Genomic DNA, 14,457 nt, shown 5'->3' with positions numbered 1-14,457 from the left:
GTCCTTGAGCCAATTCTCAATCCAATTACAAACTATACTTTCTAAACCTATAGTCCCTAATTTACCCATTAGATGTCTATGAGGGACAGTGTCAAATGCCTTTGCAAAGTCCAAAAACACTATATCCACAGCGGCCCCTCTGTCTAGGCTTCTGCTTACCTCTTCATAAAAACAAATCAGGTTGGTTTGACAGCTTCTGTCCTTTGTAAAACCATGCTGGCTGTCACTTATAATACTATTTATTGTCACATAATTCTGTATATAGTCCCTCAATAGCCCCTCAAACATTTTCCCCACAATTGATGTTAAGCTTACTGGTCTATAATTACCCGGCGAAGACCTAGAGCCCTTTTTGAAAATAGGCACCACATTTGCCCTGCGCCAGTCCCTTGGCACTATACCACTCATGAGAGACTCTCTAAATATTATGAAGAGGGGGACAGAAATAACCGAACTAAGCTCTTTAAGAACTCTAGGGTGTAACCCATCTGGTCCCGGGGCCTTGTGTACATTTATTTTATTTAATTTAGCTTGGACCATATCTACATTCATCCAATTCAGTATATCAACTGATATATTAACAGCACCGGCAGCGGCTACATCAGCTGCTCCTTCTTCTGTTGTATATACAGAGCGGAAGAACCCATTTAGTAACTCTGCCTTCTCTTGATCCCCTGTGACCAACTCCCCATTACCACTATCTAAAGGTCCTACATGTTCAGACCTGGGCTTTTTTGCATTTATATGCTTGAAGAATTTTTTAGGATTTGTTTTACTATCCTTGGCCACCTGCCTTTCATTTTGTATTTTTGCTGATTTTATTACATTTTTACAGATTTTATTAAGCTCTTTATATTTTACATAGGCTGCAGATGTACCCTCAGATTTGTATTTTTTAAATGCCCTTTTTTTGTCATGTATTGCCCCTTTCACAGAAGGTGTAAGCCATGTGGGGTTTAATTTTAGTCGTTTATACTTGTTACCTGTAGGAATACATTTTGCACTATAATTACCCAAAGTAGATTTTAAAATCTCCCATTTATCATTTGTCCCATTATTTGACATTAGTTCTTCCCAGTCTATATCCTGAATTGCCGCCCTCATCCTGGGGAAATTGGCTTTCTTAAAATTAAATGTTTTTGCCCTCCCAGCCTGCGTTTGTTTTTTACAGTATAGGTAAAATATAACTATATTATGATCACTGTTACCAAGGTTTTCACGAATATTGACATTCCCAACAAGCTCTGCATTATTAGAAATGACCAGATCCAACAGAGCTTCACCTCTAGTCGGGTCTTCCACAAACTGGCACATAAAATTTTCCTGCAACAGGTTGAGGAAATGTCTCCCCTTTGCAGTTGAAGCCGAACCATGACACCAATTAATATCCCGATAATTAAAATCTCCCATTATCACAACAGTACCCGCCTGTGCAGCCCGCTCCATTTGTTTATATATTTGACCTTCTATCTCTTCAGTTATATTGGGGGGTCTATAGATTACACCAAAAGTAATTTTTTCAGTGTTTACTTCCCTTTGTAATTCCACCCACAAGGTTTCAACCTCCTCACAGTCTTCACCCTCTAATGTCTCATTTACACTCACCTTCATATCGCTTCTCACATACAGACATACACCACCACCTTTCCTATTTGCCCTGTCTTTCCGAAACAGTGTAAAACCCTGTAGATTTACAGCCCAGTCATGTGAAGAGTCCAGCCATGTTTCAGCAACACCAACTATATCTATATCTTCTTCCAGTATTAAGGCCTCCAGCTCCCCCATTTTGCTTGCTAGACTTCTGGCATTTGTGAACATACACTTTAACTTGCCTTTAAATGTTTCACTTTCACTATCAGAAATGTGATTATTTGACATTTGGGCCTTTTTATTTTCACTGCTGTTTTGTAACGAAAGGATCTCCTTATCTTGTTGCCTAGTCCTCTCCCCACCATCTGTTTCTCCCCCCACCAATATAGTCTGACCCCTCTCTAACCTAACTACCCCTTTATTTCCTACATTGGCCTCCCTCCTCAGCCCTAGTTTAAACAAATGCTAATAACAAACAGGTAATGAGTCTAAGACCTAAGTAAACCACCCTTCCCCTCTACTCCTGAAGAAACTTACCCATGTGTTAAGGTAGGTAGGAGAGTCTGACTGGCGTGAAACGAACCCCAACGCGCGTTTCGCGGTATTCTTTCTCAAGGGGTGTATATGATATACTTATGGCTCCCATGCTCCTGTCTCTCTTCTAGTGTATATAATTACTGCTACTGAGTAGAAGCTTTCTGACATTTCTGTACTTGTTACATAATGCAGCTTTATAAAGTCAACTTAATTTAGCAACAATATAATGATCGAAACTTGGAAGACTTAAACTACACTACCGTTCAAAAGTTTGGGGTCACCCAGACAATTTTTTGTTTTCCATGAAAACTCACACTTATATTTATCAAATGAGTTGCAAAATGATTAGAAAATATAGTCAAGACATTGACAAGGTTAGAAATAATGATTTTTATTTTAAATAATAATTTTCTCCTTCAAACTTTGCTTTCGTCAAAGAATGCTCCATTTGCAGCAATTACAGCACTGCAGACCTTTGGCATTCTAGCTGTTAATTTGCTGAGGTAATTGAGAAAAATGTCACCCTATGCTTCCAGAAGGCCCTCCCACACGTTGGATTGGCTTGATGGGCACTTCTTGCGTACCATACGGTCAAGCTGTTCCCACAACAGCTTTATGGGGTTGAGATCTGGTGACTGTGCTGGCCACTCCATTACAGATAGAATACCAGTTGCCTGCTTCTTCCCTAAATAGTTCTTGCATAATTTGGAGGTGTGCTTTGGGTCATTGTCCTGTTGTAGGATGAAATTGGCTCCAATCAAGTGCTGTCCACAGGGTATGGCATGGCGTTGCAAAATGGAGTGATAGCCTTCCTTATTCAAAATCCCTTTTACCTTGTACAAATCTCCCACTTTACCAGCATCAAAGCAATCCCAGACCATCACATTACCTCCTCCATGCTTGACAGATGGCGTCAGGCACTCTTCCAGCATCTTTTCAGTTGTTCTGCGTCTCACAAATGTTCTTCTGTGTGATCCAAACACCTCAAACTTTGATTCGTCTGTCCATAACACTTTTTTACAATCTTCCTCTGTCCAATGTCTGTGTGCTTTTGCCCATATTAATCTTTTCCTTTTATTAGCCAGTCTCAGATATGGCTTTTTCTTTGCCACTCTGCCCTGAAGGCCAGCATCCCGGAGTCGCCTCTTCACTGTAGACGTTGACACTGGCGTTTTGCGGGTACTATTTAATGAAGCTGCCAGTTGAGGACCTGTAAGGCATCTATTTCTCAAACTAGAGACTCTAATGTACTTGTCTTGTTGCTCAGTTGTGCAGCGGGGCCTCCCACTTCTCTTTCTACTCTGTTTAGAGCCTGTGTGTGCTGTCCTCTGAAGGGAGTAGTACACACCGTTGTAGGAAATCTTCAGTTTCTTGGCAATTTCTCGCATGGAATAGCCTTCATTTCTAAGTACAAGAATAGACTGTCGAGTTTCACATGAAAGCTCTCTTTTTCTGGATATTTTGAGAGTTTAATCGAACCCACAAATGTAATTCTCCAGATTCTCAACTCGCTCAAAGGAAGGTCAGTTTTATAGCTCCTCTAAACAGAAAAACTGTTTACAGCGGTGCTAACATAATTGCACAAGGGTTTTCAAGTGTTTTCTAATCATCCATTAGCCTTCTAACACAGTTAGCAAACACAATGTACCATTAGAACACTGGAGTGATGGTTGCTGGAAATGGGCCTCTATACACCTATGTAGATATTGCATTAAAAACCAGACGTTTACAGCTAGAATAGTCATTTAGCACATTAACTATGTATAGAGTGTATTTCTGATTAATTTAATGTTATCTTCATTGAAAAAAAGTGTGCTTTTCTTTCAAAAATAAGGAAATTTCTAAGTGACCCTAAACTTTTGAACAGTGGTGTATATTTAAGGTCTAAGGCCTAGTTCACACAGCGTTTTTTTTGTGCTGATTTTGGCGCAGAAACGGTGTTTGAATCAGCAGCAAAAAAACACCCCAATCTCTCGCCATTGATTTGAATTGGGGCTAGAGGCGTTTTCTCCAGGCAGTTTTTGTCTGCTCGCTGAAAAAAAAGCGTTATGCCCTATCTTTTTTTTTTTTTTTTTTTTTATAAATGTTTTTATTGAGTTATTAATACATCATGCCCTATCTTGTAGCAGTTTTCACCTCTGAATGTCCATTTAAAACAATGGGAGGCAAAAAAAAAACCTGCGATGTCCGTTAGGAGTGTTTGACGCGTTTTTTGTATTTGGTAAATTTAAAAAAAACTCAAACACTGGCACAATTTTTTTATTATTATCCACTCCTATCACCAAAATATTGTTGCCGCCTAAGCATTATAAGGGCACGGCCAGACGTGGCGGAGTTTTTCCGCCGCAAATGTTGGTGCAGATTTGGGCCAATTACGCAACGAATCTGCACCAACATTTGCATATTTGACAGGTAATTCAGACATTGCAGAAAAGACAGCGGACTTGCCACAGATTTCAGTTTTTGCATTGCAAAGGCTGAAATCCGCAGTGAAATTCCGGTTCTTCTCCGCAACAGTCAGTGCATTCTGCGGAGGGAAAATTCCGCACTGCAGCCTATTGTCCGCAGCGGAGTTTTCCGCATCGTCTGAACTAACTTGCCTAAAAATGTGTAGAAACAAATGTAAAAAACGGCCGCTGGAGAATTCCACTGTGGAATATCCACAGCGGAATTCCACAGCAATTCCGCCACGTCTGCCCGTGCCCTTATTATATATATTTTTTTAATGAAATATGCACTAGCATTGCATCAACAGCCCCTGTGACTTGAAGGTACCGCGTCTCTGTGTTTAAGTTTCATTGTAATGTGGTCATTTAAAAATATATCCCCAGAATGATGCTCATTTTAGTTCATGCTCCAATATCATACTCAAGACATAAGAAGCTTCTTATAGTAATCTGTGAGCAAAGTTTTACAACATTAAACTTTATATAAATTCATATTTTTTTTAAAATAAAAGACTGCAATCTCCCTTTGGCAATCAAACATTGTCATCAGATGGAACTAGAAGACTACATATTAGAGTATGGCAAAAGTGTAGAAAGGTGTGCATATCCGAAAAACATATATCTAAACCATAGGCGAGATCTCCTGGAATCCTAGCAGATCAGGCAAATCTCCTGCCAAGACTGTTGGAAAGCCACCACGTGGGCAGTTTGCTACACAAGTATTTAGATATACAAATTCAGGATGGGTATATACTGCATTTACAGCTGACCTAACAATACATATGTCATTAGTTGTCCCCTCTTATAACTAGTTAGTGCAGACTGACACTGCAAGGTGTAATGTGACAAAACATAGTTTACAAATTCCCATAAAAAAGTCCATATCATAGAATTAAGTTTCGCCATTCAGCGTCTTTGTTATTACTTAAAAGCCACGCCCCTTTTGCCAAACGATGACAATGATGTTGTAAATGTAAAAAAAAGGTGTCACGAAAGCATGGTAAATATGATGTTCATGGTGAACCCCAATTTGTACAATGCAACTTCCCCAGAAAACTGGCTTAATTGCCTTGATAAATCTGCCTCATTGTATTTTGCGGATTGCACTTCATCACTGTCAGATTACTTCTCTCTATGGTGATAAGGGTCAACCAGGATACAGCTACAGTAGAAACAAAATCATCTCAGTATTGCCCATAACAAAATATTGCAAAATTACCTTCTTCCTTCTTATCATTTATTGGATGAGTAATTACTGCAAAGCCCAATTTATTTATCCATCTAAAATTAAAGGGGGAAAAAAAATGTGATTTGCCAGTTGTACACATGTATTTAACTTACTACAAAATATAATAAAAGTACAACAATATAAACTTTACTATTAGCTAAAGACAATGGAATCTAAAACAGTGCAATTTTGTAATCAAATTAAAATTTGTGTATACAGAATATAAAGAGATAATTAATTATCTGAACACGTAGATTGCAGTAACAGTAGCTAAAATACATTATAGCTGTTACAAGTCGGCAACGACTTAAAAGTGTGTCTGATATTTTGTATTGGAATCCAGCAATAGATATATGAAGTGTCACTATAGAAACCAAGTTATAGCTCCTCTTCTTCTAATATTAGGAGTCCACCGGACACTTGTGTTCTAAGTGACGCATACAGTTCCTGTTATTACCACTTTTTGTGTGGAGCCTTTGTGTCTAGGTTCATATGAGGGAGTAGATTCCTATGAAAAATTCAGAGCATCTCCATGGTGACTGTTGACTTAAAATGCTACCGAGTTCATACAACATAGAAATATGGTGTTAAATATTCTTGATTTACCCCCTGAATCACCAGTAGAACATTCCAACATTTTTAAGGTAGAGGAAAATGTATATCATTGTTATATAAATGTTAAAAAATACTAAGCACTGTGGCTAGTACAGTTAAGGCTTTACCAGGTATTTTTGTATACAGTGCATTCAGGAAAGTCTTCAGACCCTTTCACTTTTTTCACATTTTGTTATGTTTTTTTCTTTTCAGCTTCTTTCCTGCTGTGCAGCTAATTAGACGGGAGGGGTTAATTGCTATAAAGCAGGGGTCTCAAACGCAGCCGGGTAAGTGGGCCGCATATAGAAAAAATGTGAAGTTGACGGGCCGCATTACTTTAAAATTTGATACAATACAAAATTATTGTTAATCAATTAGTTATTTGAACTACTATAACACTATATTACTATAATTATAATAATAATAATAATAATAATAATAATACTACATTACTCTAATAATACTACATTACTATAATTATACTATATTACTATAACAATACTACATTATTATACTATATTACTATAATAATACTACATTATTATAATACTACATTACTATAATACTCCATTACTATAATACTACTACATTACTATAATAATACCACATTACTGTAACAATACCACATTACTATAATACTACATTACTATAATACTCCATTACTATAATAATACTACATTACTATAACAATACTAAATTACTATAACAATACTACATTACTATAACAGTACTACTACATTAGGAGGATGAAGAAAGTTGATCCAGCGCTGCAGGTAATGTAGTATTATAGTAATGTGGTATTGTTACAGTAATGTGGTATTATTATAGTAATGTAGTATTATAGTAATGTAGTAGTACTGTTATAGTAATGTAGTATTGTTATAGTAATTTAGTATTGTTATAGTAATGTAGTATTATTATAGTAATGGAGTATTATAGTAGTGTAGTGTTATTATAGTAATGTAGTATTATAGTAATGTGGTATTGTTATAGTAATGTAGTATTATTATAGTAATGGAGTATTATAGTAGTGTAGTGTTATTATAGTAATGTAGTATTATAGTAATGTGGTATTATTATAGTATTATTATAGTAATGTAGTATTGTTATAGTAATGTAGTAGTATTATAGTAATGTAGTAGTACTAGAACAGGGGGAGGAAACCTCCAGCTCACCAGTCCAACACCTGATATTTCTGCTTCGCTCGGATCTCCGCAACGGTCCACGGTAAACAATAGTAGGATGAAGAAAGTTGATCCAGCGCTGCAGGTATGTGGTTTAAAAAGGAACGTATTCCCAATTTTATTTGTATCAAAAAGCTTTAAAATTCCCTATCAGGTGCATTTTGGCATCAAGGCAGTAATAGGTAGGTATATTGCGCCTACGCGTTTCAAGCACGTCAAGTGCTCTTAGTCATGGCATCCATTCACTCACTAGGACCCAAGGATATGGGCTTATATGCTTTGTTTTACTGGGTGGGGCCAGGAAGCCTTCTGGATTAGTTAATTGCAAGCAACTTGTGTGTTTCTGAACCAAAGGAGGCTGTCCTGCCTCTAAATATTTGAGTATGATAGTCTCAGCTCAGAATAAATGTTTGTAACCAATTTAACTCTTATTAATACATACAGGAACCTTTATGCAAGCAATGTTCACTTGATTCCTATATCTGGATTATATTATTTGTTTACTGTTTTTATTCTTTTTATACCATGCGTCTGTGTATAATATGATGCGGTAATTTAATGTCTCTTGCTCATAAACTTCTATTGGCGACGGGTGCCTTCCCGTTTTGTCACGGGAAGGTGCCCGTGCCGTTGAAAAAGATAGAACATGTCCTATTTCAGGCCGTAATAACGGCACGGACAGTCCATAGAAGTCTATGGAGCTCTCGTAATAACGTGTGGCTACATGTGTGCACCCGTTATTACGGCAGCGTTGCTAAGCGACGTCAGTAAATAGTCACTGTCCAGGGAGCTGAAAGAGTTAACTGATCGGCAGTAACTCTTTCAGCACCCTGGACAGTGACTACCGATCAGTATAAACCTGTAAAAAATAAAAATAAAAGACGTTCATACTTACCGACAACTTCCTGCTTCCTCCAGTCCGTCCTCCCGCACGTTACCTTGGTGACGCGTCCCTCTCGACATCCGGCCCGACGTCCTGGATGACGTTTCAGGCCATGTGACCGCTGCAGCCAATCACAGGTCAATCACAGGCTGCAGCGGTCACATGGACTGCCGCGTCATCCAGGGATGTCGGGCTGGATGTGAAGAGAGGGACGCGTCACCAAGACAACGGCCGGGTAAGTATGAATTTCTTTAACTTTTATTACAGAAAAGGCTGTCCCTTCTCTCTATCCTGCACTGATAGAGAGAAGGGGCTGCCGATTAGTGCAGTGCTATTTTGCCGCCAAAAACGTGCTCGTAAATACGGGTGGAATACGTGTGACACCGGACCCATATTTACGAGCACGGGTTCGTAAATACTGGTGCAAAACGGGTGGAATACGTGTGACACCGGACCCGTATTTACGCCAGTATTTACGGGTGGGAAAAAATACGGTCGTGTGCATGAGGCCTAAGACGGGATTCCAACAATCCACATTAAGTAGGAGTGCATTCAAACCCTTGTTGAACTTGTGTACCTGTGTGTGAATAGCTCCTGAGCATATACCAATGTTACATCTTGTTTCGAAATAAGAAATTTGTGTGTAAAAAAGGACATTCAGAAAGAAAAAAAGAGACATTTAAAATCAGGCTTAAGAAAACCAACACATAATGAGTTGAAATCTAACATAATATAAAAGAATAAATCTTAGATGATACAGCTAAAGATATAAAATTAGTAATTAGCTTTATGTTGTATTGCGACAACAGTGTTCTCTCTGGAAAGTAGTGGAAACCTATATACATGCATATATTTTTTAGGTGGGAAATAGTCCTATGTCCTATCATCATAATTATAGGAAAAGATAATAATGTGTGTGAATATTTATATAAATATATATTACCTCATTATGACTAGTATATTTCTTATATACATTTGGTATTTCTACCTGAATATTTGTACATGCACGTTACTTGGTAAATTATCGTATATATTCGATATTGACTGTCACTTATTTGATGTGAGAAACTCGATAGATAACTATATTCTCTTGCAGGATTTATATGTTGAAATCTTCATATCTTAAATATAATTAATAATGGTATGGAGCCGATGTTTGAACTATATTTATAATGGGAATAAAACAAGAAAGATTGGCAATCCCCCATGGAATAGATGTTCTTTAGATTGACTCATGTCTCATATGCTAATGTGTACACCAAAAAATATTGTTTCCGCTAAATTGGCATGTGCCCTCTGAATATTGTATAGCTGATAATAAGCTCCTATATAGTGATATATATCTTGCACTAACCCTATTTAATTCAAAAATGTGGGTATATCTTTTGATGTTTCTTTTTGGTGGAATAGTTTTTGTTTTTCTCAAGGAGAGAATTATTTAAAGAGGCTCTGTCACCAGATTTTGCAACCCCTATCTGCTATTGCAGCAGATAGGCGCTGCAATGTAGATTACAGTAACGTTTTTATTTTAAAAAAACGAGCATTTTTGGCCAAGTTATGACCATTTTTGTAGTTATGCAAATGAGGCTTGCAAAAGTCCAAGTGGGTGTGTTTAAAAGTAAAAGTCCAAGTGGGCGTGTATTAGGTGCGTACATCGGGGCGTTTTTAATACTTTTACTAGCTGGGCGCTGTGAAGAGAAGTAACATCCTCTTCTCTTCAGAACGCCCAGCTTCTGACAGTGCAGATCTGTGACGTCACTCACAGGTCCTGCATCGTGACGGCCACATCGGCACCAGAGGCTACAGTTGATTCTGCAGCAGCATCAGCGTTTGCAGGTAAGATCGACTTACCTGCAAACGCTGTTGCTGCTGCAGAATCAACTGTAGCCTCTGCTGCCGATGTGGCCGTCACGATGCAGGACCTGTGAGTGACGTCACAGATCTGCACTGTCACAAGCTGGGCGTTCTGAAGAGAAGAGGATGTTACTTCTCATCAGAGCGCCCAGCTAGTGAAAGTATTAAAAACGCCCCGATGTACGCACCTAATACACGCCCACTTGGACTTTTACTTTTAAACACACCCACTTGGACTTTTGCAAGCCTCATTTGCATAACTACAAAAATGGTCATAACTTGGCCAAAAATGCTCGTTTTTTTAAAATAAAAACGTTACTGTAATCTACATTGCAGCACCGATCTGCTGCAATAGCAGATAGGGGTTGCAAAATCTGGTGACAGAGCCTCTTTAATATATATTCCCATGAAACACTCTCGGTCTGTTTAGAGTCTGGAATGTACAAATTTTGTCTCCCTATGTATCGTAAAGGGTGTATATTTGCAATTCACTTTTCCAGGAGGGAGTTTAATTGTCCCAAATATTTCAATATAAAAACATTAATTCCTTTCTCAAATTAAGTCCGTGCGGAAACCTTGTTTTTAAATTGAATATCCAAAACGCTTCACGTGTTAGGAGTGTTTTTTTGAGATCTCCTCCCCGAGCCTTGTCTTTGATTTTTTCGATAGCATAAGTCTTCAAATATGTTATGTTTCTATCGTGGCAGGTAATAAAATGTCGCGCGGCATTGGATATATTGATAATTGCCGGATTCCTAATGTAACTGAGGTGTTCTAAAATTCTTATTTTAAATTTTCTGGTAGTGCTCCCTACGTATTTCAAGTTGCAGCTAGTGCATTCTATCATATATATTACAAAGTCGCTGTTACAGTTAATATATGACTTTATAGGATAACTCTGCTGGCCACTGGAATCTTCAAATTTTTTGACCATTTTAGTGTAGTTACATATTTTACATGGGTGAGATCCACATTTATAAAAACCCAGCTGCTCCAGCCATGTTGTTTTAGTTGTATTGAGTGGTAGTAGTGAGGGAGATAGTATATTCCCTATTGTTGACCCTCTACGTGCTACTATCCTACACCCTTGTTTTAATATGTCTTCTAGTTTAGAATCCTCATACAGTAATGGAATATATCTCTGTACCATATTTTTGATGGTGGAGAATTGATTACTGTATTGTAAACTTAATGTGGGAATTTCTTTGTTTGCCTTGTTAGTGTTAATTTTGTTGGTAGTTACATTGTGTTTATCCATCAATAAATTCTGTCTATCTTAGGTCTTGACTATTTCTTTAGCCCTATTCAGCATCCAGTTCTTGTACCCCCTTTTACTCAGTTTTTGGCTCATATTTTGTTGTTCCTTTTCAAAACTCTGTGTTGTACTACAGTTCCTTTTCGCTCTTGTGAGTTCGCCTACGGGTATAGATGTAATACTGTGTTTCGGATGGTTCGAACTGGCATGTAATATGGTGTTGCCTGAAATCGGTTTTTGATAGATTTCGGAGTATATCACTTTATTCGTTGTGGCAACGAGGTTTAAATCTAGGAAGTTGATGCTATTTTTTCCTGTTTTGTATGTAAATCTCAAATTAAAATTATTATTATTGAGATAGGTAAGGAAATCCTGTATGGCAGATACATCTCCCTCCCATATAAGTAGGAGGTCATCGATGTATCTGCCATACCAGTGTATATATTTATTGAAGGGATTGGAATTGGAAAAAATAGTAATCTCCTCCCACCAAGCCATAACGAGGTTGGCTAATGATGGTGAAAATTTAGCCCCCATGGAAACTCCTCGTTTTTGGAGATAGTATTGACCATTGAATTTAAAATAGTTATGAGTCATAAGAAAAGTAAGGGCATTACTTGCGAAGCTTTGTAAGTGCTTGTCATATATGCCATATTTTGATAAATGGAATTTTAAGGCTTTGACTGCAATTGTGTGTGGTATGCTCGTATATAATGTGATCACATCGCAACTAAGCCAAGTAAAACTATGTGCCCACATTTTGTTGGAAAATATTCGGAGGACATCTTTTGTGTCCCTGAGGTGACCAGGAACCCTCTGCACCAAAGGTTGTAGTAGGAGATCAAGCCATTCAGAGAGTCTCTCTGTGAGAGACCCAATGCCCGACACTATGGGACGCATAGGAGGTGGGACTATGCCCTTATGAGTTTTGGGCAGTGCATGAAAGATTGGTATAATGGGGTGTTCGATTAGTATATAATCAAATTCTTTTTTAGAAAGAACACCATTATCTAAGCCAATATTTAATAAATTTTTTAATTTTGTCTGATAAATTTGGGTTGGATTGTGGTCTAATTTTGTATATGTTTGCGCATCCATAAGTAACTCCGTAATTTGTTTAACGTATATGTCTGTATATAAAACTGTTACGCTGCCCCCTTTGTCAGACATACGTATGACTATGTCCCTATTATCCTGTAGTGACTTGATGGCTTTTTTATGTACAGTGGATAAATTATGTTTATGTTGGCCCCTCCTATTAGATTCTTGTAGATGTTGTAATTCTCTTTCCATAATGGCCTGAAATTTGTCCATACACTCTGTTCTCGACTTGATGGGATAATATGTTGGGTTGGATGTCGTAAAGTCATTCAACTTTGAAATTAGCTCCCTTTCTTTATTTTCTGTCAGTTCTTCCAAATTGATGAGCGTCATCTGTTCCTGGAACATGAATTTCCGGTATTCATTCAGGTTCTTCTCTATTTGAGGAATATCTGGTGCTGCCGAGAATGTATCCATTTCTGTTTGAGGTGTAAAATGTCTCGTTATTGTGAGATTCCTGATGAGGAGTTTCCATGGGGACTAAATTTTCACCATCATTAGCCAACCTCGTTATGGCTTGGTGGGAGGAGATTACTATTTTTTCCAATTCCAATCCCTTCAATAAATATATACACTGGTATGGCAGATACATCGATGACCTCCTACTTATATGGGAGGGAGATGTATCTGCCATACAGGATTTCCTTACCTATCTCAATAATAATGATTTTAATTTGAGATTTACATACAAAACAGGAAAAAATAGCATCAACTTCCTAGATTTAAACCTCGTTGCCACAACGAATAAAGTGATATACTCCGAAATCTATCAAAAACCGATTTCAGGCAACACCATATTACATGCCAGTTCGAACCATCCGAAACACAGTATTACATCTATACCCGTAGGCGAACTCACAAGAGCGAAAAGGAACTGTAGTACAACACAGAGTTTTGAAAAGGAACAACAAAATATGAGCCAAAAACTGAGTAAAAGGGGGTACAAGAACTGGATGCTGAATAGGGCTAAAGAAATAGTCAAGACCTAAGATAGACAGAATTTATTGATGGATAAACACAATGTAACTACCAACAAAATTAACACTAACAAGGCAAACAAAGAAATTCCCACATTAAGTTTACAATACAGTAATCAATTCTCCACCATCAAAAATATGGTACAGAGATATATTCCATTACTGTATGAGGATTCTAAACTAGAAGACATATTAAAACAAGGGTGTAGGATAGTAGCACGTAGAGGGTCAACAATAGGGAATATACTATCTCCCTCACTACTACCACTCAATACAACTAAAACAACATGGCTGGAGCAGCTGGGTTTTTATAAATGTGGATCTCACCCATGTAAAATATGTAACTACACTAAAATGGTCAAAAAATTTGAAGATTCCAGTGGCCAGCAGAGTTATCCTATAAAGTCATATATTAACTGTAACAGCGACTTTGTAATATATATGATAGAATGCACTAGCTGCAACTTGAAATACGTAGGGAGCACTACCAGAAAATTTAAAATAAGAATTTTAGAACACCTCAGTTACATTAGGAATCCGGCAATTATCAATATATCCAATGCCGCGCGACATTTTATTACCTGCCACGATAGAAACATAACATATTTGAAGACTTATGCTATCGAAAAAATCAAAAACAAGGCTCGGGGAGGAGATCTCAAAAAAACACTCCTAACACGTGAAGCGTTTTGGATATTCAATTTAAAAACAAGGTTTCCGCACTGACTTAATTTGAGAAAGGAATTAATGTTTTTATATTGAAATATTTGGGACAATTAAACTCCCTCCTGGAAAAGTGAATTGCAA

At 37.6% G+C, this 14,457-nt stretch overlaps 1 protein-coding gene across 1 annotated transcript in view; it reads right to left on the bottom strand.

Moving 5' to 3' along the window:
- The window catches only part of IPCEF1 (interaction protein for cytohesin exchange factors 1), a 160,808-nt gene that overhangs the window by 30,198 nt on the left and 116,153 nt on the right, over positions 1 to 14,457 (bottom strand). The window contains exon 5 of the mRNA XM_075864341.1: positions 5,794 to 5,855. Coding sequence (XP_075720456.1) covers positions 5,794 to 5,855 — 62 coding nt within the window. The remainder of the gene's footprint in view (positions 1 to 5,793; positions 5,856 to 14,457) is intronic.

The sequence above is a fragment of the Rhinoderma darwinii genome, chromosome 4 (genome assembly GCF_050947455.1).
Source record: "Rhinoderma darwinii isolate aRhiDar2 chromosome 4, aRhiDar2.hap1, whole genome shotgun sequence".
Lineage (NCBI taxonomy): Eukaryota > Metazoa > Chordata > Amphibia > Anura > Rhinodermatidae > Rhinoderma > Rhinoderma darwinii.
The sequence above is the reverse complement of the archived record's forward strand: the minus strand, read 5'-3'. Positions and strand labels throughout refer to the sequence as shown.